Source organism: Aotus nancymaae, unplaced genomic scaffold, assembly GCF_030222135.1.
Source record: "Aotus nancymaae isolate 86718 unplaced genomic scaffold, 86718_ANA_hifiasm-v0.15.2.pri h1tg000040l, whole genome shotgun sequence".
NCBI classification, from domain to species: domain Eukaryota; kingdom Metazoa; phylum Chordata; class Mammalia; order Primates; family Aotidae; genus Aotus; species Aotus nancymaae.
The window spans coordinates 82,673,964-82,698,424 of record NW_026988454.1 but is presented as its reverse complement, the minus strand read 5'-3'; the positions used below and the strand labels follow the sequence as shown (position 1 = coordinate 82,698,424).

Sequence of the window (24,461 nt, the reverse complement as noted above, 5' to 3'; positions counted from 1 at the left end):
AAATTTGGGCTTTGGAAAGGGATACGTGATACCCCTTGGAGTATAGATGCTGAAGAAGCAGGAGGGTGAATTAAGAGGCTATGTTGTAATAGATGGGTGGTAACAGGCTTTACACCTTTTAAAGCCTGTTGTGGGATGGGGTACTGGTGCTGGTCGGGGTAAGGGTGGTTAGGTTTTAAGGGGATGATGATGGGTGATCCGTTGTAGCAATGGATGGGAAGGCAGTGTTTTACACCCTAGGATTAAGGTAGGGGGACATAAAGGGAGCATTGAGGGAGGTGCGGGTTCAGGGAGGATGGCGGCAATGAGGTGTGGCTGTAGCCCAGGAATACTGAAGAGGCAGACAATTTTGCTAGGATATCCCAGCCTAACAGGGGAACTGGATAAGTGGAGATGATTAGGAAAGAATGTAGAAAGGAGTGCTGGCCTAATCGACACCAGACCTGGGGAGTTTTGAGAGGCCTGGAGGCCTTGCCGTTAATTCCCACAACAGTTATGGAGGCCAAGGAGACAGGTCCTTGAAAAGAAGGCAGAGTGGGGTGGGTGGCCTCCATGTTGATTAAGAAGGGGATGGACTTACCCTCCACCATAAGAGTTATCCGAAGTTTGGCCTCCGTGATGGTCCAGGGGGCTTCCGAGATGCTTGGGCATTGTTAGTCTTCAGCCGCCAAGCCGAGGATTGGAGCTTTAGGAGCTCTGGGAGCAGCGACATGAGTCAGACAGTTGACTTTCTGTGGGGGCCCCGCACAGATGGGGCAGGGCTTAGGAGGAATTTTGGGCTGTGGGCATTTCTTGGCCCAGTGGCCAGGTTTCTGACACTTGAAGCAAGGTCCGGGAGGGGCAGCTGGATACGCTGCAGTCTGGGCACTTTGAAGTCTTTGTGAGCCGATGGTGTGGCTGGGGTTTGTTTTACGGCAGAGGCAAGCATCTGTAGTTCTGAGATGTGCTGCTGCCAGGCAGATTTTTCCCTATTATTGAACACCTTGAAGGTGAGGTTGCTTAATTCCTGTTGTGGGGTTTGAGGGCAGGATTTTAATTTCTGTACCTTTGTAATGTTGGGGTTGATTGGGTGATAAAATGCATATTAAGTGTTTCTCAGGCGTAAGAGTAGAAATAAGGATGACATTTAAGTTACTCCAGGTGAGATTAAAGGACTGGGTTAAGTGTTGGAGGATTTGATGAAAAGGAGCCTAACCGGTGGCTAATTTGGGAAAGGTTGGATAAAGGGAAAGGAACATGCACCCTAACTATGCCTTTGGCTCCAGCCACCTCTGGAAGGGGGAATTGTTGGGCAGGGGCAGAGGAGGTAGCCACAGGACTAAACTGTAAGCTGGGCCGCTTATGAGGTGGGGAGGTGACAGGAGGGGCATAAGGAGGTGAGTTGTGGACAAAGGAAGAGGAGGCAGGCTCTGGGGGGGTGGGGTTAGGTCCTGAATCAGGGCCTGGTTTGGACAAGCAGAGAGGAGAACGGTTGCAAGGGTCGATGGACAAAGATTCTGGGTTACTGGCAGAGGAAGAAGGGGCAGACAGAAGGGAGAAGAGTAGAGATTAGGGAGGGATTGGTGTATGAAAAAATGCCTGGACATAGGGAATTTCAGACCGTTTGCCCATGTTGCAACAAAAATTGTCTAAATTTGTAAAATACAGAGGTTAAAGGTGCTGTTTTTTTGGCCAATTGGAGCCTTTGTTTAACTTGTATTGTGTCCATGCAGTGTTACAGAAGAAGATGAGACATTTGGGTTTTAGGTCAGGAGACAGTTCAAGAAGCTTGTGGTTTTTTAGAACACAGGCCAGTGGAAAGGAGAGAGGGATAGAGGATGGACCATTGCCCATGGTTCTGGAAAGGCAGCAGAGACAAGGAAAATGGGCACGCAACCCACCTGCTTAATAGGTGTCCCTAGTTGAGCCTGGGTTAAACCTCCTCATTGGTGAGTGGTCAAAGAGAGCATCTTCTGTGTTGACCTGCCATCAATATCGGCCATGAGCCTGGTGGGCGAGTAACTAGGGTAAACGTCTCCATGATAGTCAAACCCCTGGGGAAAACTCGATCCCCAGATCCATGACCTACATAGGGTCTTTCCTGGTTCTGAACCACACAGAAGAACCTGATTTACCTATTTTCCTTGTCTTTGTGGTGGAAAAAGGATGAAACCGAAATGGGGGGGAAGCGGAAAGGAGAAGACAAAAGAATGGGAAAACAAAAAGAGAGACTGCTTACCAGAATAGCCGGTGGTGTGCGTCTGTGGGCTGGTCTGATGACCCCAGGTCGGTAGGTAGAGTTCTTCATGGAGGGAGCACAAAAACAGAGGCAGGGGTTTGGTCTCCCATAGGAGTTCCCCCGACCCGGGTTTCGGCACCAAATGTTAAAATGCATTAAAATGTGCGCTTTGAATGAAGAAATCCCCAAACAGGCTTTGTGTGAGCAACATGGCTGTTTATTCACCTGGGTGCAAGTGGTCTGAGGCCAAAAAGGGCGTTAGCAAAGGGCAGTGGGATAGGAGTTGGTTTTATAGGTTTGGGGTGGGCTGTGGAAAGTTACAGAGTAAGATTAGTTTCAGTGGTGGGGGTAGGGGCAAGGAGTATACATTACTGTAAGTTTAGTTACAATGGCAGGTGGGGTAAGAGTAGTTAAGATGGTAGGGTGGGGTGGGGAGTATTCACATTATCATAATAACAGTTAAGATGGCAGGGTAGGGTGAGGAGTATTTACATTATCACAATAACAGTTAAGATGGCAGGATGGGCTATCAGGGATAATGGTGAACACAGGCAGATGAGGGGTGATCAGCCGAGGCAGGCAGGACTTCAGACTTTCTGAGTCCAGACTTGCACATGGAGGCCTGACATGAGCCAAATATGAGTGACCATGGCCCATGACACAGCCCTCAGGAGGTCCTGAGAACATGTGTCCAGGGCAGTAGGGGTGCAGCTGGGTTTTATACATTTTAGAGAGGCATGAGACATTAATCAAATACATTTAAGAAATACATTGGTTTGGTCCAGAAAGGTGGGACAACTCAAAGCCGGGAAAGGGGCGGGGTGGTGCGGGGCACCGGTTTCCAGGATGTAAGTAAATTTAAACATTTAAACATTTTCTAGTTGACAGTTGAGTTTGTCTAAAGACCTGGCATCCATAGAAAGGAAATGTTCAGGTTAAGATAAAAGATTGTGGAGACCAAGGTTCTTTTGAAGTCTTACAGTGGCTGCCCTTAGGGATAATAGATGGCAAATGTTTCCTATTCAGACATTTGAAAAGTACTAGACTCTTAGTTAACCTCTTCAGGATTGGGCTGGCCTGGAAGAAAAAGATCTAGCTATGTTAACAGGATTCTTTACAGATGCAAATTTACCCCTACAAAGGACAGATTTGCTGGTCCATTTCAAGATATGGCAAAGAAACATGTTTTGGGGTAAAATATTTTTATTTTCTTCTTTGTCTTGTAATGTTATGCCAGAGTCAGGTTGGAAAGTAAGTCACAATACATGGGGTTAAATAAAACCCATCTGATGAGAATTTATGGTTTGTAGGGCATGACTTCCCAGACCCGTTAGATAGGAATTTAGACAAGATTAAAAAGAAAAGTCAGTTTAGTCTTCATAATCTCATATCTTGCTTTTTTACTTAAAATTTTAATTATAGGAAAGATTGACCCCAAGTCAATAAATAAAGGCATTAAAAACTTTTTTCTTCCATGTCATATTTAAAATGTATCTTATTTTTGATTAAATATAAGTATATTTCTGTATTTTAATACTTTCAGGAAAATGTTATTTTAAACTCTCTCAACTTAAAAAGATTTTTCAAATTTCTTTGTAAACTTTTACTCTCTTAAAGCTCAAGCAAAACTGTTAAAATTGCAATGAAGACTAACATAGTTTGAATATAAAATTTTTTTTTTAGGGAAAAAGGCTAAAAGCTATACTGTCTTCTACTGTATTGCTTCTGCTATTTTAGAAGTATCTCAATGAATATAGATTGCAGTACAATAATACTATAATAATTAGAATCATTTTTGCATTTTTAAAATTGACCATAAACTTTGGGAGGCCAAGGTGGGTGGATTACCTGAGGTCAGGAGTTCAAGACCAGCCTCTCCAATGTGCTGAAACCCCGTCGCTACTAAAAATACAAAAATTAGCTGGGTGTGGTGGGTGCCTATAATCCCAGCTACTCGAGAGGCTGAGGCAGGAGGATCCCTTGAACCTGGAAGGTGGAGGTTGCAGTAAGCTGTACTCCAGCCTGGGCCACAAGAGCGAAACCCCATCTCAAAAAAAAAATTGACCATAACCTATATGGCTTTGTTTTTTCTGAGTTTTATTTTAGAGCCAGTCTTTCAATGCTGTACTAGCTGGCTTACCCAGAATTGCTCAGGGGTATTTATTAATCATTACATATGAATTCCTCCTGTTACTCACTCTTGAACATGCTGCATAGAGTTGCCGTTTGAGTTGTAATTTGATTCTTATCGGTACTTATAATTCATAGTAGCTGCCCTTGTGACTTTCATTTGGGACTCATTTGTTTGGTTTCCTTATCCTCGTCATCTTAATGGATGTGGTATATTTTTCTTGATTGGCAATTATATGGGTTTCTTACTATAGTTTTTACTGTTCTGAAAAATGAGTCTTTTTTGCTATGTCCACTCCTAGAGTGCTCCAAAGTTAATCTCATGTCTGGCTACATAGATTATATTATAAATATAGCCATCCCAGACATATTCTCCATATTTGGTGAACATTTGTCAATTTGTATGATGTGATAACAGAAAAAGACTCAGAAACCTATTTTATTTATATATGTATATATATGTAGCTTATCATTACTTGGCCAGTAATGGTTCTTTTATCCACTAAATATGCAATTTATTACAGAGATTAGTAAAACAGTTTCTGCTCTAAAGGACCATGCTCTCTAGTCTTAGAATCTATAAGAATAATTTATTTATTATTTATTTATCATACTGATAAATAAAGTATGACTCAGAGCACCATAAATACCTTACTAGAGATAAAATTAAGGTATTATGGGAATTCAGGGAGGGTCAGGTTATTTTTACCTAGCAATGTGTATATTGGAGAGACAGGAGCTGCATTGTCAAAAAAAGTCATGTGCACTGCATGTGGACTAAAACCTACCAGTCAGGAGAGATGGAGAAGGGGGTAGTACAGGCAGGGAGAACTAGCAGATGCATTAGGGATGTAGGTATACAAGACTAGACTGGTTTGGCTAGAGTGAAGCTGCTGCCTGGGAGAACAGGATGGAATAGTAGGGTGGGCCCAGATACTGAGAGGCTTAACTACTCCATTGCGTGGCCCTCTACTCCTGTGCCCTACTGGCCCTTTGTGTAAGTATGTGTATGCCCTCTGGGAGCTGCCAGCTGGGGTTTAAATCCCAGGTCTACCACTTACAAGCATCTTACAATCATTTGCTGGGTGTCCTAGGGCAGTTCTTAACCTTTCTAAGCTTTAGTATACTTATCTATAAAAATGAATAAATAATACATAAACATGTGAAGTACCTGGCAAAGTGACTACATATAATAAAGTAGTAAAAAAAAGTAGTTACTATACTGTTTTCCCAGTTGAATATGCAGTATTTCTGTTTTTCCTGTTCCGTAGGGGGAGAATGAAGTTAGAATGGTAGGGGAATTAACTCCTTTCTTTGAAAACTGGTGAATAAAGGGGAAGAAAAATCAAACATTTATTCTGCCTTTGGTATATGAGCCATACTACTGAATAAACACATAATAAATGAGCAGATATTTTTCTTTATGGGGTTCTTCACCTGATTAATGAAGAAAGAATGATAGAAGTAGAATATCACCAGTTGCAGTGCTTAATGAACTAATGGATCTATACGTAGACCATAATAGTAGCTAACATCTGAAAAGAGACGCAGCCATTTATTATATGCCTTCTGATAGAGGAACATTACCTATCAAATAGTCTTGTCAAAAAGATTTGAACCTGTGTTTGATCAAGCCTCTAGATCCAATTATTAAGTTATGGAAAATATGAGGATGTAGAGACATTAAAGAATACTACAGGGATGTAGAAAAATGGTTTTGGGAGACTCAACAGATAAATATTTGATTTTTCTCAACAAATAAATTGCAGGATGGAGTGGGGATCTGGGGGATGTTATAGATTAAAAGAAGCCTAAAAGACTTATGAGACAATCATAATAAGTAAATTTTAATTGGATCTTGATTCAAACAAACTATTTTTAAAATTATGGCAGTTATGAGATAGTTGAAAATTTGAACACTGATTAGATGTTTCATGATATTTAGGAGTTACTAATCACTAATTTTTTTAGAAGTGCTTTTTTATTTTTTTAAAAAAACTACATAGTAAATGGGGAAGATGAAAAAGCATCATGATTACAGTGATAAAGTGCTCTTATTTCTTCATTTTAAAACATTTTCCCTAAGAAACATGTGCTTTTTATTTTTCAGGTTGCTGCATGATCTCAACTTTTCCAAAAATGAGATCCACAGTTTTACAGCATAATGAAGAGCTGTCATTATCCTTTATTCAGCTAGTTTATCTAAATTTGTGATTGCTTAGGGTTTTTTAAGAGAACATTTTTGTACATAATAAAAGGTTAACTAGAATCCAGGCTTCAGTTTCTTAAATGAAATCAAATGTTCCTTAAGTACAGGTAACTTCTTGGCTTTTTTATGTACCATAACTTATTTTACTACTGATATTTGACCTGGAAAGTTAATCATGGCAACAAATATATACAGGATTCTTTGTTATGAATCACAAATTTTCTTGCCATATAAATTGTATCACTGTTCTACAATAAGCACTTGTGTTTTATGACACGATAAAGTAAATGATCACTTCGATCACATTTCTATGCTGTAAAATGTCTTATTAGCAATACAGATTAAATTTTACATTGCACTGTTAACTCAGGAAATGATCATTTATGTCCTTATTATTAAAACATAGAATGTTATAACTTATTAAGTGATACAAACATTGTTGTGTGTATGTATGGCATTGATGCAGAATAGAATAAAATCATACTTAAGTTCTTTTTAATCCTTGTGGTAGAAGTGTGGTTGAATGCAACAATATTGGGCCAGTATCATAAGGGGAATTTTAAAAGGCAGCAATAAAATATATTAGAGACATGTCACACATGCACCTTTGGATGAAGGGTGTTAACAGAGCTTGAGAGAGGGAACCTTGATAGCTATTTTTATTCTTAGCCAAAAACAAAGGCGTTAGGAAAGAGAATCAAAGTGTAGTATCTAGTTCCACAGCCTGAAATTATTTGGTGCTTTGGAATGGGTTAGATTTTAGTTCGTTTTTAGTCCATCTAAACCAGCTGGGAATATGAGGAACATTCTGTCCTGAATGGTTCTTTCCCTGGTTGGCAGCTTTCTCCACAGCTGATGGTTCAGCAGGGAACCCTCTTAGGTTCTTGTGTGTGGGCAACTTACTTTCTCTACCTGCTGCCTTGTGCAACTTTCAAATACTTTCAGAGATTCAGATCAGCAAAGGGTTTGAAGCATAGTCATTGTGAGCTTTTCATGAGGAAACTGTTGAATGCATAGGTAGCAACTGTCTAAGCTACTAGGATTTTTCAGTCTTAGTATAGCAGCAGTGTTTTCACAGAAATAGTGGATGGAAAGAGTCTCCAATTTATCTGTAAATGATTTTGTAAATAGCTAAATCCTCACTGAATTAATAATAAAACTCAAGAGGAACACAATATTAATATTCCCCAAGTTACAGCCACCCAGCTTGTGAAGCTTCCTATGTGCAAATGACTGGTTGTACACTCTCATTTTTTTTTGTGCCTCTTGTCTTCTGTAGCCAATTCCACCGTCATTATTATTCACAAGACAGGAATCTAGCTGTCCTGGGCTGGCAGTGTTCCCTGGTAGCTAATAAGAACTTCTTCTAGTTTCATGCCGTCTCACTACTTCCTTTTTTCCATCTAAGGGTGAAGTGATTTGGCTCTGTGTCCTCACCCAAATCTCATATCAGATTGTAATTCCCACATGTTGAGGAAGGGTCCTGGTGGGAGGTGATTGGATCATGGGGGTGGTTTCCCCCATGCTGTTTCCATGATGGTGAGTGAGTTTTCATGAGATCTGATGGTTTAAAAGTATAGCAGTTCCTCCCCACCTCCTGCTGCCTTATGAAGCAGGTCCTTGCTGCTTCTTTGCCTCCTACCATAATTGTATGTTTCCCGAGGCCTCCCCAGCCATGCAGAACTGTGAGTCAAGTAAACCTCTTTTCTACATAAATTACCCAGTCTCAGGTAGTTCTTTATAAAAGCAGCATAAAAAGGGACTAATACAAAAAAAGACGATGTACCACTTTTTTTGTTTGTTTGCAGTGAATCAATGAAATCTAACTTAGCCAGCATCTTTCTCATTTTTTCTAACCCTCCTTTTTTCTCTCTCTCCAGTCCCAAGCAACAGAATCTCCTCTCTGTTAATCTATTATTTGTAATGCTTCTATTATTTGTAATGCTTCCTCATTCCTCAAGTTTTAAATTTTAAAACAAATCCATAAGTATCTCCTGGTAATCTCCACTCACATGATTTTATCAACTTACATGTTAATAATTCCCAAACAGGAGTCATTAATTTGAGAATCAACCAAGCTTCAGTTTTCAGTATCGATTTACCTCCTGCACACCACCCCACCATCCACCTAGTATTCTACAACTATTAGGGATCGACATCAACGTCCCTGTCTCCAGTCTGGCTCTTCCATACCAGCTAACCCTGTCCTATCATCCCTCAGCTGGATTAGTACAGTAGCCTGATAATTCATCTTCATGCTGTAGTCTGATCTCCTAAAATTTATTCTCCATTCCAAGTTACTCTAGAAGGACTTGGAGAAAAAAATCCCTAGATAGAGCCTCAGTTTTCCAGGTAATACAACCAAATACTGCAGAGCATAGATAGGAGTGTAGCTTATCACTGTTATTCTCAAGCAAATAACTCAAAGACTCCTACATCACATATTTGCAATGAAGAAAAAGAATTATGCTCAAAGTCACATTTGCTTGCAAATTCTGCTTTAAAAAAGATGTTTACATATTTCCTATTGCTGCTAGATCAGATTACTACAAACTTAGTAGTTTAAAACAACACCCATTTATTATCTCACAGTTCCATGGCACAGAAATCTAGGCACAATATGGCTCAACTGGGTCCCCTGCTTAAAGCCTCACAAGGCTGAAATCAGATTGTCAACTGAGCTGAGCTCTTACCTAGGGGATCTAAGGGGAAGTCCCTAGATAAGAGTTCTTTTAACCTCATTTAGGTTGATGGTAGATTTCAGTTCCTTGCAGTTGTAGGACTGAGTTCCCCATTTCCTTGCTGGCTGTTAGCTGTGGACTAGTCTTTGTTTCCTGAATCTACCCACATTCCTTCTCATGCTTTCTTTGTGGCCCCCTTCAGCATTGGTAGATGAATCTTATGCTTTCAGTCTCTCTGAATTCCCCTCTGCCATATCTTTCCTACCCTAGTGAGAGAAAGTTCACTGTTTTTAAAATCTCACGTGGTTAGATTGGACCCACCCAGATATCCAGGGTAGTGTTCCTAGTTTAAGATCTATAATCTTAATTACAGCTGTAAAGTTCCTTTTCCTATATAATATTCAAAGGTTACAGGCATTTGGGTGTTGACATCTTTGATGGGCATATTTGGTCTACCACAGGCTATAAAAAGAACAGAGAAATTTGTCCAAGATAAGATGATTAGGTTTTGTCTAGTTAGGGGCCCTTGCTGTGGGCCCTCACTTTTTACCTTAATGTAACAGAACATAGGAGGAGCTTTCTCACCCCAGAAGAGTCAACTTCATTATGCTAGCAAAGACGTGGGTACAACCTGCTCTGTGATCTACCCTCTCAACCATGCAAGCTTGTCCTGAACCAGGTTGTGGCTGACTCTGTTGATAACAGACCCCCATTTTGAGGCAGGAAAAAAAATAAAAAACAGATTCTGTATGGTCTACGGTATTTAACATTGTGGCAAATAAATTATAAAGGAAAAATGAAGTCTCAACTAGTTTCAGTCTCTTGGTCTTTCAACATTGGTTTTATTGTGAAGTCATCTTCACCCAGTATTGCAAGTTTAGCAGACCTCAAAACAGAATGCCAGAGTGATCTGAAAATTCAAAAATGAGTTTACTTTCTTTGCTAAAGTTCCCTTTTGATACATAGGCCCCATTCATGGGAGACATTATCTTGGGTGCAGCATCATACATAGAGTTAAAATGTAGAAACAACCCAAACATCCTGATACGGTTTATCTGTGTCCCCACCCAAATCTCATCTTGAATTGTACTCATAATTCCCACGTGTTGTGGGAGGGACCTGGTGGGAGATAATTTGAATCATGGGGGCAATTTCCCCTATATTGTTCTCAAGGTAGTGAATAACTCTCTTGAGATCTGATGGTTTTATCAGGGGTTTCCACTTGTGCATCTTAGTCATTTTCTCTTGCTGCCACCATGTAAGAAGTACGTTCCACCTCCCACCATGATTCTGAGTCCTCCCCAGTGATGTGGAACTGTAAGTCCAATTAGACCTATTTTTCTTCCCAGTCTCAGGTAAGTCTTTATCAGCAGTGTAAAAATGGATGAATATATTAAATTGGTACCAGTAGAGTGGGGTGTTGATGAAGAGATATCTGAAAATGTGGAAGCAACTTAGGAATTCGGTAACAGGCAAAGATTGGAACAGTTTGGAGGGCTCAGCAGAAGACAGGAAAATGTGGGAAAGTTTGGAACTTCCTCAAGACTTGTTGAATGGCTTTGACAGAAATATTGATAATGATATAAATAATGAAATCCAGGCTGAGGTGGTCTCAGATGGAGATGAGAAACCTGTTGGGAACTAGAACAAAGGTGACTCTTGTTATGTTTTAGCAAAGAGACTGGTAGCATTTTGCCCCTGCCCTGGATATTTGTGGATCTTTGAACTTGAGAGAGATGATTTAGGTATCTGATGGAAGACATTTCTAAGGAGCAAAGCATTCAAGAGGTGACTTAGGTGCTGTTAAAGGTATTCAGTTTTAAAAGGGAAGCAGAGCATAAAAGTTCAGAAAATTAGCAGCCTAACAATGCGATAGAAAAGAAAATCCCATTTTCTGAGGAAAATTTCAAGCTGGCTCTAGATATTTGCGTAACAAGGAGCCAAATGTTAATCACCAAGACCCCAAAAAATGTCTCCAGGGCATGTCAGAGACCTTTGTGGCAGCCTCTCCCATCACAGACCCAGAGGCCTGGGAGGGAAAAAATGGTTTTGTAGGCAGGGCCCAGGGTCCCTGTGCTGTGCGTAGTCCAGGGATTTGGTTCCCTGCGTCCCAGCCACTCCAGCTGTGGCTGAAAGGGGCCAGTGTAGAACTTTGGCCATGGCTTCAGAGGGTGCAAGCCTCGAGTTTTGGCAGCTTCCATGTGGTGATGCATCTGTGAGTGTACAGAAGTCATGAATTGGGGTTTGGGAACCTCTACCTAGATTTCAGAAAATGTGTGGAAATGCCTGGATTCCCAAGAAGAGGTTTGCTGCAGTGGCAGGGCTCTCATGGAGAACCTCTGCTAGGGCAGTGCAGAAGGGAAATGTGGGAGACCCACACAGATTCCTTACTGAGGCACTGCCTAGTGGAGCTATGAGAAGAGAGCCACCATCCTCCAGACCCCAGAATGGTAGATCGACTTACAGCTTGCACCTTGCACCTGGAAAAGCTGTAGACAGTCAACACCAGCCCGTGAAAGCAGCCAGGAGGGAGGCTGTACCCAAAAAGCCTCAGGGTCAGAGCTGCCCAAGATCATGGGAACCCACCTCTTGTATCAGTGTGTCCTGGGCATGAGACCTGGAATCAAAAGGGATCATTTTGGAGCCTTAAAATTTGACTGCCCTTCTGGACCTTGGATTTGCATGGGCCCTGTAACCTCTTTGTTTTGGCCAATTTCTCCGATTTGGAATGGCTGTATTTACCCAATACCTGTACCCCCATTGTATCTAGGAAGTAACTAACTTGCTTTTGATTTTATAGCTCATAGGTGGAAGGGATTTGCCTTGTCTCAGATAAGACTTTGAACTATGGACTTTGGGGTTAATGCTGGAATGAGTTAAAATGTTGGGGTACTGTTGGGAAGTCATGATTGGTTTTGAAATGTGCAGACATGAGATTGGGTGGGCTCTGTGTCCCCACCCAAATTACATCTTGAATTGTACACCCATAATTCCCATGTGTTATGGAAGGAACTCAGTGGGAGATAATTTGAATCATAGAGGCAGTTTCCCCCATATTGTTCTCATGGTAGTAAATAAGTCTCATGAGATCTGATGGTTTTATCAGGGGATTCTGCTTTTGCATGTTACTCATTTTCTCTTGTTGCCACTGTGTAAGAAGTGCTTTAACCTCCCACCATGATTCTGAAGCCTCCCCAGTCATGTGGAACTGTAAGTCCAACTAAACCTCTTTTTCTTCCCAGTCTCAGGTATGTCTTTATCAGCAGTGTGAAAATAGACTAATACACATCCAATCAATGGATATATGGATAAACAAAATACAATGTATCCATACAATGGAATATTATTCGGCACAAATGAAGTAGTGATGCATGCTACAACATGAATGAACCTTGAAAACATTATGCTGAGTAAAAGAAGACAGTTACAAAACAGCACATGTATGATTCTATTCCTATGAAATGTCTAGAACAGGCAAATCTAAGAGACATAAAGTAACTAAATGGTTGCTCAGGGAATACAGGAGTAGGAGATAATAACTAAAGGGTTGGGAGGGTGCTTTTTTGAAATGCTAAAATGTTCTGAAGTTGACTGTGGTTGTGGTTGCACATACTTATGAATATACCAAAAATATTGAACTGTACATTTTAAGTGGGTGAATTGTATCTAATTTGAACAGTATCTCAATAAAGATATAAGATATAAAAGTGTTTTGGATACTAAGACTAAACTAGAAAGAACACAAGAGCAAATACATATCATATAAGAAGAAAAGTGAAAAAATGTTAATCTTTTAAAAAATAAAAAGGATTCTAGAGGAAGTGGTAAATATTGAAGATAGTTAAAGAATATTGAACATATGAATAATAGTAGTCCTTGAAGATAAAAATCAAAGCAAAGGAAAAGAATACTAAAAACTCTGCTTAATAAAAAAATCATCCTGAAATTAACAGAAGTAATTGAAATTAATGTTGAAAGAGCACAACAGAGAATATTCATCCAAAAAGACCAACATTAATATAATTTTTAGTAAAATTACTGAACCATAAAAAGCCTTTAGTTAAACAAAAACTAATTACTTAAAAGGGAATGAAAATTAGATGATTACAAGATTTTTCAACAGCAATTGGCTAATGCCTTAAGAAAGTGTTGTACCACATTTGATATCCTGAAGGGAAAAAAATGTGAGCCAAGGATTTTGCACCCAACAAAACTTAATTGTGAACATAAGGCATGAACCAGTATAGAATGCAAAAACCTGAAAAATATTGTTTTCCAAAGCCTTTCCTAAGGAGTCTACAAAAGAAGAAGCTTTAAACAACCAGAAAGATTAGTGAGTCATCAATAAAAGGATCGATGGAGAATATATTAAACTTGTAGAACTAAAACAAAATAAGGGTTCAAAGAGTATAGATATGTGCTAAACTATTTCAGTAGTTTTGGCAGTGGTTGTATTAGTATTGCTATTCTGAATATGTGAAATGATTCAAATGCATAATAAAAAAAATGTCATCTGGTCTCCAGTCTCTGTGTTTTCCTTTTAAATATTTCTTGGGTAAATTGGATTAAAATTAGCTCTGTTAATCAAACTATTATTAAAATTTGAGAAGAATTTTCACTAAGTATAACTCCTAGAGAACTAGGCTGTGACATGCAGTCAAAGGTCCACAGTACTACCTCCCTCATGGTTCTGTCAGACCACACAAGATCTTTCCTGTTTTGTTTTGTTTTTTCTTAGAGTTTCACTTTTTGCCCAGGCTGGAGGGCAATGGCACCATCTCGGCTTACTGCAACCTCCACCTCCTGGGTTCAAGTGATTCTCCTGCCTCAGCAAGTAGCTGGGATTACAGACTCACTCCATGACACCCAGATAATTTTGTATTTTTAGTAGAGGCAGAGTTTCACCATGTTGGCCTGGCTGGTCTCGAACTCCTGACCTCAAGTGATCTACCTGCCTCAGCCTCCCAAAGTTGTGGGATTACAGGTGTGAACCACTGCACTGGACAACAAGATCTTTCCAAAGGAGAAAATGATAATTTTATTCTTCTTTGTAAGACTTATTTTTAAGGCAATCACAGTTTCTGTCTTATCCACTAGCACTTCACACCTAAAGATTGTTAACTCCCCAAAATAATTGTGTATGAACCAGGTGGAAGACTATCAGAAGCGACATGAGTCCTGGAAGGTGTAGTTTCCACAAGTAAAGTTCTATGAGGGGAAACAGGAACAAGAGGATTATTAGCAGTGTATGCTAAGGGTTTACAATGTTGATGCTTTCAGTTTTTTTCAGAATGTGAGAAAACCAGGCTTGAGAAAACCATATGTTAGATAATCCATGCTAGGGAAAAAGGAAAAAAAAAAAACACTGGAAATTGAGTTAGGAGTTATGCATGTGAACCATCTAGGTATAAATCTTAAAAGGAATTGGAACAGCACACAAACAGGCAAAGAATAGGGCCTAAGACAGTTTATATACCTGTCTGTTGAAAAGATCAGGGCAAGGTTACCCCTCATTCAAAATTAAGTAAATTTTTAAAATCTAAAATAGGATTTATCCTAACATAATACAAAAATATAAGGAAAAGAGGAATATCATTCCAAGGATTCTAGAGGAAGAGCAAAGCTCTTCTCATTGGTTTTAATTTGCACTTGTCCGATGTCTAACCAGGTTGAATATGTTATCACATGCTCATTGGCTATTGGTGTATTGTCTTCTGTAGGGCATCTGTTTAATCTTTTGCCTATGTTTAATTGGGTTGTTTGTTTTCATATTGACTTGTAAGCTTTATGTATTCTGGATACAAGAGCTCGGTCAGATATGTTTTGTGATATTTTCTTTGAATTTCTGATAAAATCTTATGTGCATTTTCAGTTGTTAGTGCTTAGTTCAAGAATAAGCTTAGAGATTTAAGTCCATTTAGGTTTGACCTTAATAAAAATGTAAAATAAGTAATAGTACAGACAGCAACTTTGAAGTCGATGTGTGAATAACTGAAACAAGGAAGAACTCCAGTGGCAGAGTGGGGAGAATTTTTGGAGCAGATAGACCTGAAAGGCAAGGAAATAATGACAAACAGGGCCATGATGAGACAACTTCAAGTTTGGTCAATAATACACACATTAAATCATGAAAGTCATTACTCTAGTCATGAAGGCAAAGAACGTACAGACATTGCATAAGCTTGGCTAGGTTAGGAGAAACAAATCACTTACATGTTTTAGTATATTTTGTCCATTGCTTTATAAACCAAAAAGTATCTGAGGCAGGTCTCAATCGATCTGTAAATTTATTTTGCCAGGGTTAAGGACATGCCCAGAGGAAAAAAACAAAGTCATAGAAACAGTCTGTGGCTGTGCCTTTCTCCAAAGATGAATTTAAAAGCTTCAATATTCAAAGGGGGAAAGTAAGCTGCAGAATGTTGCAAGAGAAAAGGAACAGGTAGAGGAATAGTCAATTACATATTCAGTAAATGAGCACTTTACATAAGATAAGGTAAACATAGAGTAGCTACCTGTGGATATTTATCCTCTTATATGTAGCTATTTACTTAGGAACAAAAGGAAAGGCTGTATCTTGCATGATACAACTTTCAGCTTAATTTTTTCCTTTTGGCACAGTGAATTGGGGTCCAAGTTTTTATTTTCCTTTTACATTTATCTTCCCTTTCATTTTAAAATCTTTCAGAGAAGGTATTTTAAAAGAAATGAGTCTCTGGTCTTGGCTTTCACCTGATCTCTTATGACTATGACAGTTTATTCCTGGATGGATGGGTCCCAGGTTGTTAGGCAAGCTCATTTTTAGTAGATTTTGACATACGACATCCCATGAAGCAAAAACAGGGGCAGTAAGGGAGAAAGAGAACAGAATAAAAAGGAGGAAATAACAAACAAAAAAGGGAGAACAATCCTAGAAAACTATGTAGGCCATATTACCCTGAAGTCTATTATCAGTAGGCAGGTATGAAATGGTTTATGTATATAAATATGTTGCTGTTATTTTCCATTGAAGTTTAAGTTGTTGAGCTTCAGTTCACAGGGCTTTAAGAAAAGTGAAGCTTAGTTTTTTTTAGTGATTTCAAATCTGGAAAAAGGAAAAGAAAGTGAAACATTATTTTGGAGATTTGTAGCTACAGAAAATTTAGGATTCAGCCCAAATTGCAGAAAATAATAAAAATGGAAAAACACAGGACAAGCCTACAATGTTATTAATAACAGGTGTACTATAGTTTATTTTGAAATGTAATTTTTCTCTCCAATTCCCCAATTTTATTAAAGACAAAATGATAGTAGTACCAATGTATTTGTAAAATAAGTTTTATTATACTTAGCTTGATTATTTGCTTAAAGTGCAGCAAGAATAATCATTTGCCATATAGGCTCTCTTTAAAAAAAAAAAAAAAAAAAAAGTTTTGCTGGAAACTTTTCCGTAAGAAAGCTAAGATTAGACCTTTTTAAAAGCCTCAAGCTCAGCCAAGGATTTATCTGTGCCCACCAATACCTGAATGAATTGGGTTAATTCCTCTGTTTGTGAGGTCCCAAGAAAATTTGGGGTTCCTGGACCTGTCAGAAAGTGACATTCCTTACTTACCAGAAGTTAGAACCCTGTAAAGAACAAGGTATGAGGCCAGCTTTTCTAAGTGGCTTTTATCAATTTCATAAGTCAGCCTCATTTTCTCAAGGCCATCTGAAATTATGTCATTCCAGTCAAAAGCTTTATAAAATAACCATGTCTCCAATTATGCCCAGTTATGAAAGAAAACAAATTCTTGTTGAACTTATGCAAATAACTATATTGCCATAAGTTCACAATACTCACAAATAGTTTCCAAATTTTGGAGAAATTAGGTAGAAAAGAATTATGTTTTAAATCTTGCTCATTAGCATATAGTCAATTTTTAAAAGCTATAAATAACTTAAAAGAAGAGAAAGTATTCTTGACTCTGACAAACAGAACAAAAAGAATCAGCAAATGTTATAAACAAGTCACAAAATAGTATTTAAGTATTCTATTAGTTCAGTCCATACAATTAACTTCTGTTCTGCTTGATACTGGATCAGCAAACTTCATGAATACATTCAGCTCTCTGTAGTCCTGGAAGTTTTTCACTCTATTTCAATGGCACAATTTCTTTTTTTATCTTTTTTTTTTTTTTTTTTTTGAGACGGAGTTTTGTTCTTGTTCTCCAGACTGGAGTACAACTTTCTTTTTCAATTTCAGAGTTTATGTTCTGACATAGGATTTTCCAATTAGCCATCTTAGCCCGTGGTGATTGGAACAGCAAGGGGACTGTTTTATTGTAGTGTCTATTTAGAGTCAGCCTGTGTAGATGTCCTTAAAATAAGAGTAGATGGAAATAAAATTGGAGAGAGAGAGAGACAATGCTGCATTACAATTCTGTTTCCTCATTTAAAACATGCTGAGAAAAGCCGTTATTTGTGCTCTGCAGTTACTCCTTAAACATGTAAAAAGGAAAAGCCTTCTGAAATTTTTAGTAAAATACATCCAAGTGTTTGTTATGCTGAGGGTTTCCACATTCTGAGCAAGTTATTTTATTTGTATAATAATTGTCACAGGCAATTCTCAGAATAGCCACCTACTTTAGGAAAAAAATCACAAAATAATTACACAGCATCTAGGTTTTGTTACATTTCATATATTGTGTGGTATTTTTTAATATACATGTCATATTTTAAAATATTGAATTTATTATTCTAAACTTTTGTTAGGTGGAAATTCTGCACAATAAACCATTAGAAGAAGGTATGCTCTCCCTCACCTAGTTAGGAAGTGGCAAAGGAAACCAAAGACAGGGTTCCTTGCACTCAAGGTGGTTTCAGGAAGAGTACACCACAGATTCATAAGCACTAAGAGAAGGTGTCACCTGTGCACTCGGTAATAAAACCCTGGAGCTCTGTCCTATTGTACTGGAATGACTCTCTCAGATAACTACTGGTTCCCTCAAGCCCCAACATAAAAGCTTGGGCTGCAGAGGAAGGCCTTACATTTGTGCACGAGGTGTTCTGTGAGATGCAGAGCAACATTCTTGGAGGTGTTTTTACTCCTAAATGTTCTCTTGGCCATGAAATCTTTAATAATAATGGCTCATATTTATATAGTGCTTTTTTTAATTTTTAATTTTTATGAGGACATAGTAGATTTATATATTTATGGTGTATATGAGATATTTTGATACAGGCATATAATGTATAATCATCCCCTCAGGGTAAATGGAATATCTGTCACCTCCAGCATTTATCCTTTGTGTTACAAACAATTTAGTTACACTCTTAGTTGTTTTTAAATGTACAATTTTTATTGACAATAGTAACCCTGTTGTGCTATGAAACACTAGGTCTTATTCATTTTTTTTCTATTTCTTTTGTATCCATTAACCATCCTCACCTCCTTCCAATCTCCCCACTACCCTTCCCAACCTCTGGTAACCATCCTTCTTTTCTCTATCTTCAGGAGTTCAATTGTTTTAATGTTTAGCTGTCACAAATAAGTGAGAACATGCAAAGTTTGTCTTTATGTGTCTGGCATATTTCACTTAACATAATGACCTCCAGTTCTATTCATGTTGTTGCAAGTGACATGTGACAGGGTCTCCCATTTTTATGGCTGAATAGTACTCCATCATGTATATGTACCACATTTTCTTTGTTCATTTTCTGTTATTGGACACTTAAGTTGGTTCCAAATCTTAGCTATTGCAAATAGTGCTTCAATAAACATGGGAGTACATATATCTCTTTAATATCCTGATCTCATTTTTGGTGGGGGCGTATTACCTAGCAGTGGGATTGTTGGATCATATGGTAGCTCTATTTTTAGTTGTGTGAGGAACCTCCAAACTATTCTCTTAGTGGTTGTAGTAATTTACATTCCCACCAACAGTGTACAAAGATTCCCTTTTCTTCATATCTTCAACAGATTCGTTATTGCCTGTCTTTTGGATCAAAGCCATTTTAACTGGGGTGAGATGATATCTCATTACAGTTCTGATTTGCATTTCTCTGATGATCAGTGATGTTCATTATCCTTTAATGGTAGATGGATAGAATAGCACCATTTTATATACCTGTTTGCTATTATTATGTCTTCTTTTGAGAAATGTCTATTCAAATATTTTGCCCATTTTTAAATTAGATTAATAGATGCTTTTCCTATTGAGTTGTTTGTGCTTCTTATATATTCTGGTTATTACTCCCTTGTCAAATGGGCAATTTGCAAATATTTTCTCCCATTGTATGAATTGTGTCTTCATTTTTTTGATTGTTTCCTTCACTTGATAATTTATCCACTTATCCATTTTTGCTTTGGCTGTCTGTGCTTGTGGGGCATTACTTAAGAAAATTTTTGCCCAGATCAATGTCCTGGATATTTGCTCCCATGTTTTCTTATAGGAGTTTAATTGTATGCAGTCCTACATTTAAATTTTTAGTTCATTTTATTTTCTTATATGGTGAGAGATAAGTGTTTGTTTCATTATTTTGTGTATGGATATCTAGTTTTCCCCAGCACCATTTATTGAGACTGTCCTTTCTCTGATGTATGTTTTTAGAACCTTTGTCAAAAATGAGTTCACTGTAGATGTATAGATTTGTTTCAGGGTTCTTTATTCTGTTTCATTGGTTTATATGTCTGTTTTTATGCCAGTACATTGCTGTTTTGGTTACTATAGCTCTGTAGTATATTTTGAAGTGGTAATGTGATTCCTCCAGTTTTGTTCTTTTTGCTTGCAATAGCTTTGGCTATCCTGGATCTTTTGTGGTTTCTTATAAATTTTCAGATTGTTTCTTTCATTTTGTGAAGAATGTCATTGGTATTTTAACAGGGATTGTATTGACTCTCTAGACTGGTTTGGGTAGTATAGACATTTAAATATTATTAGTTCTTCCAATCCACGAACATGAAATATCTCTCCATTTTTTGTGTGTCCTTTTCAGCTTCTTTAACCAGTGCTTTATAATTTTTATTGTGGAAATATTTCACTTCTTTGGTTAATTCCTAGGTATTTAATTTTCTTTGTAGCTATTGTAAAAAACCTGATTAAGATTGGATAGATTTGGCTATAAGGTGCATTAAAGATTGCTGTTGACATTAACAGTACACTAATGCAAGGGTGAAATTTGGCTTTCTCTATTGAACAAGATTTTCATCTAATATTAAATGATGATGAAAGATTTTTGCTTCCCTTTTGACTAAACTACAGGAAAAAGAAGGAAAAGACAAGAAACAGACTGGAAAGCTAAGTATTCCCTCTATCAATAAGTAAAGGTTTTTGCCTTTTTGAAATTTTTGAGTCATTATTTTGGTAAAATAAATGACTTATGGTGACCTGGAATTCTGTTTTATAATATCAAGTATTTGAAATCTTTAACATATTTGACAGGCTTTCCAAAATCAAATTTCAGCTTCAAAATGATCTATTCCTACCTCTAACTTTGGGATGCTACAGAGGGCTCCTGAAGCATCCAAAAGAGAGGTAAACAGGATTATTCGACATGTTAAGTTACATGGGAAGCATTGTCAGAATAAAAAAATAATGTTTAATTTTCTTCAGGTTGTATTTTAGTGAATGTTAATATATGTTCCAAAATGTATGGGATTTCTAAAATTCTAATATGTCTGAATATATGCTATCAATCATAATTATGGTTATTGTATTAGTCCATTTTCACACTGCTAACAAAGACATACTTGAGACTGGGCAATTTAGAGATCCAAAAGAAAGAGGTTTCATTGGACTTACAGCTCCACATGGCTGGGGAAGCCTCACAATCATGGTGGAAGGCAAGAAGGAGCAAGTTCTGTCTTAAGTAGATGGCAGGAGGCAAACAGAATTAGGAAGACACAAAAGCAGAAACCCCTGGAAAAAAACATCAGATCTTGTGAGACTTATTCACCACCACCAGAACAGTATGGGGGCAACTGCCCCCATGATTCACTTATCTCCCACTGGGTCCCTCCAACCACACATGGGAATTATTGGAGTACAATTCGAGATGAGATTTGGGTGGGGACACAGAACCAAAACGTATGTTATTATGTGAGTTATTGTAGATCACAGAAATGGCCAAATGTCCTTGTCAGTTGTGTCTTTATGACTGTTTAAATCATTTCCACAGTTAATTGCCTAATTCCGATGCAGTTTCTGAAAACTTCACAAGCACTCGACACTCTAGAATATGATATCTTTTAGAAGGTTTATGAAAGGATGGAAAGGATCCTGAAAAGCACTCTTGAATACAGGTAAGAATTTCTGGAACTTTAATGGAAAGACTGACTGGTTTATAAAACTACTAACCCAAGTAGAACAAAAATTAATTGACTACCAAGAAAATACTTTGCCAGATCTTCATGCTAAATCAACCAATACCGAAATTGTTTAGGTACACAGTTTGAGTGAACTCCATGGTGTAAGTCAAATTACCTATGATAACCCATTAGTTATCAGTGCTATGCACCTAAATTTAAACAACTGGTATTCAACAGGACGTAAGTCCAACATGAAGCATAGACTCCCAGAGAACCAGGATGGCTGCCTTGTCCTTTTTCAGTCCTCAAAACTTTTGCTATTAAAAGTTCTGCATTCTATGACTCATTATGGAAAAGGTAAAATCCATATTAAATATATATTGGTGTAGTGTCTTCTAAATTGCTAAAATAGTTTATGACCATATTCCTTGAAAGACAAAGCTTTAGGTACGTTTGGCCACCTGATGGGCCTTTCGAACACTTACAGAGGGATTTCATTCTATTGTCATTTTCAGTGCATGTTTTCTGGTTTTATAAAAGCTTTCCCATGCAAGAGGGCTGATGTTATAACAGTAGATTATTATATCATCATGTATTTTCACCAGGCAAAGAAAGCATTTTATGGTTCGCTAACTGAGGACAATCAACCCCTTCATAATCTAGAACTTAGATTGGATCTTCTGAGAACATCAGAGAAAGACTGCCCTTGGCATCCAAACTGCAGCAAAACTTCAGGACCTTGAACCTCGGGCTCATAATTTTAACAACTGAGAAAGGTTCATCCATACTCTTGGAACTATACCCATTGGAACCCTTAAAGTAAAGCTAACCAGGGAAGTTTCTCCCCAGAAGAAGAACGGCATTTTTTATATGAATAGCTTTTTCCCAAGATCATGGATCAAGATTTCTCTACTATCATGAGACTCTTATCTTTGAATATTTTTTCCCTTGCTTATGCCTCTATGAACAATAGAAGTGAAAAGGGGTCTGTTGTGTGTACTCATTGTGTATACTTTTATTTGTGAAAGATTTTGAAGCCAGCCTTATATATGGATAAGCTTATACCTTGGTAGATGGAAGATGAGGCCCAATGAAGGTGAAAAATTTTAAAGGTACATATGTTGCTTCATAATCAGTCATAAACAAAACATTGGTTCACTCTTCTTAATGCACATTATTGGTACATTGCCAGGAGGCCTTCACTATTCTAGAAGGGCATTATTTATTAGGCCCTTTATTCCCCATGGTTTGGAGTAAAAGAGGCAATGACTAGAAATGTATCCCTCATGATAAGCTCTATAGCAGACTCAACTGTAAGGACTATGGTTGCAAAACAGACTTTAAATTTTCTTGTGAAAGTTATGCTAAATAATAAAATTGCTCTAGATCATTTACTGGCTAAACAGAGAAGTATCTGTGCAACTGCTGGCACTTGTGGCCTATGGAGAAATAATCACATCAGGTATTGAAGAGATTCAGTTGTAGGGGATTAACAAAGACACTGCTTAGATAAGCAGGAAGATTCTTTAGCTTATTTTTTGATCCATTTAATTTTAGATGGTTTGGTTTATGGGGATCTTGGTTAACTCTTGGTGTTATCCTCCTGATAGTCATAATAGTAGTCTCCCTGGTATACTGTATTCTCTCAAAAGATTTAAATGTTTGCATGCAACCATCTCTAGAATGTCAATAGTCTCCTTCAACTGAATGACAAGAGCTGAAAGAAATGTGTGACCATGAGGGAACTATAACCTTTGAATGACATCCTGAGACCGGAAACCCAAAATGATGGTAAGTAAAAGCGACACAAAGGCCCTAAGTTTTGGTCACACTCTTACCTAAGTGAGAACCTGACCAAAAAGGGGGAATTTTTAAACAAAGTTATGGGAGGTCATTGTTTTTGACTGAACTCATGCAGAAGGCCCCAGCAGAGCAGACGAAACCAAAATGGAGTCCCTCATACTAACTGTAACATAATCAAACTAAGACTTTAAGGAAACACATAGATCCTAGAACAGACCAGGTTTGGGGTTTTTTTTCTCCTGTTTCTCCTGATTTTTTTTGTTGTTGTTGTTTTTAAACAGGAGGAAAAAAAACCCAAACCTGGTCTGTTCTAGGATCTGTGTGTTCCACCATAGAGTAGAAGGTTCCTCCTTGTGCTGGAGGAGATCCTAGAACACATTTCTAGGACAGAATGTATAAGCTAGCCTTATACATGGATAACCTCATACCTTGGTAGATTGGAGATGAGGCCCAATGAAGGTGAGAAACACATATCTATGACATTCCAGCATAATTCCTACACGGCAGGAATCTGCTCCTTTAACAGTTGGTAGATCTCACTTTTAAAACTGTTTCAGCACTCTTCCCCTTAACCTAAGGACAGAGTTTTAAAAATTCCTTATAGATTGTCTTTAATATTTTTAAGTTTATTTGGTTCTGTGATTTTTTTCTTTGAATCATTTTTGCTAACATGTTACCTAGAAAAATGGTTTATTTTATCTAACTTTTCTAATTTACTGGCAAAAAATTTGTTCAAATTATTTTTTTATTTTTGATATTCTTTCTATATCTGCAGTTCAAACCATTTTTTATTCCTACTATTTACCTGCTCTCTCTCTTTCTCTCTGTCTCTCTCTCTCTCTCCTCTCATTCATCAATACTCTCAAAGTTTTAGTTATTAGCATTTTTTAAAGAATGAATCTCTGGTTTTGTGAGTTCTCTCTAATGTACTTTTGTCTTCAATATCATTACTTTTGCTCTTACCCTTATTATCTACAAAATCCAGCTGCTTTACTATGAATCCTTTTATTCCTGGGACTACGGAGCAGAGCTTGAAAGGAGAAAGAAGAAAGTATACTATTATTAAAATGAAATTAAGCCAAGAAAAATTGAAGGTGGCATTTCCTCTAAGAAGTGCTAGACTCAAGTTGTTCTTTAAAGGAAAAGTTTTGAAACCCT

General features: G+C 37.8%; 1 protein-coding gene across 4 annotated transcripts in view; it reads left to right on the top strand.

Moving 5' to 3' along the window:
- Window positions 1-22,600, top strand: part of LOC105728440 (cytochrome b5 reductase 4) — a 122,935-nt gene extending 100,335 nt beyond the window's left edge. For 2 of the 4 annotated variants that reach the window (XM_012468816.2, XM_012468815.3), the window contains one exon: window positions 6,459-7,056. In XM_012468816.2, the coding sequence (XP_012324239.2) occupies window positions 6,459-6,513 (55 nt within the window). In that variant the 3' untranslated portion in view covers window positions 6,514-7,056. Of the gene's footprint in view, window positions 1-6,458; window positions 7,057-12,480; window positions 13,757-21,370; window positions 21,495-22,105 lie in introns of those variants that run through there. The other 2 variants (XR_001110023.3, XM_064360879.1) reach the window with 2 other exon arrangements.
- The last annotated feature ends 1,861 nt before the right edge of the window (window positions 22,601-24,461 follow it).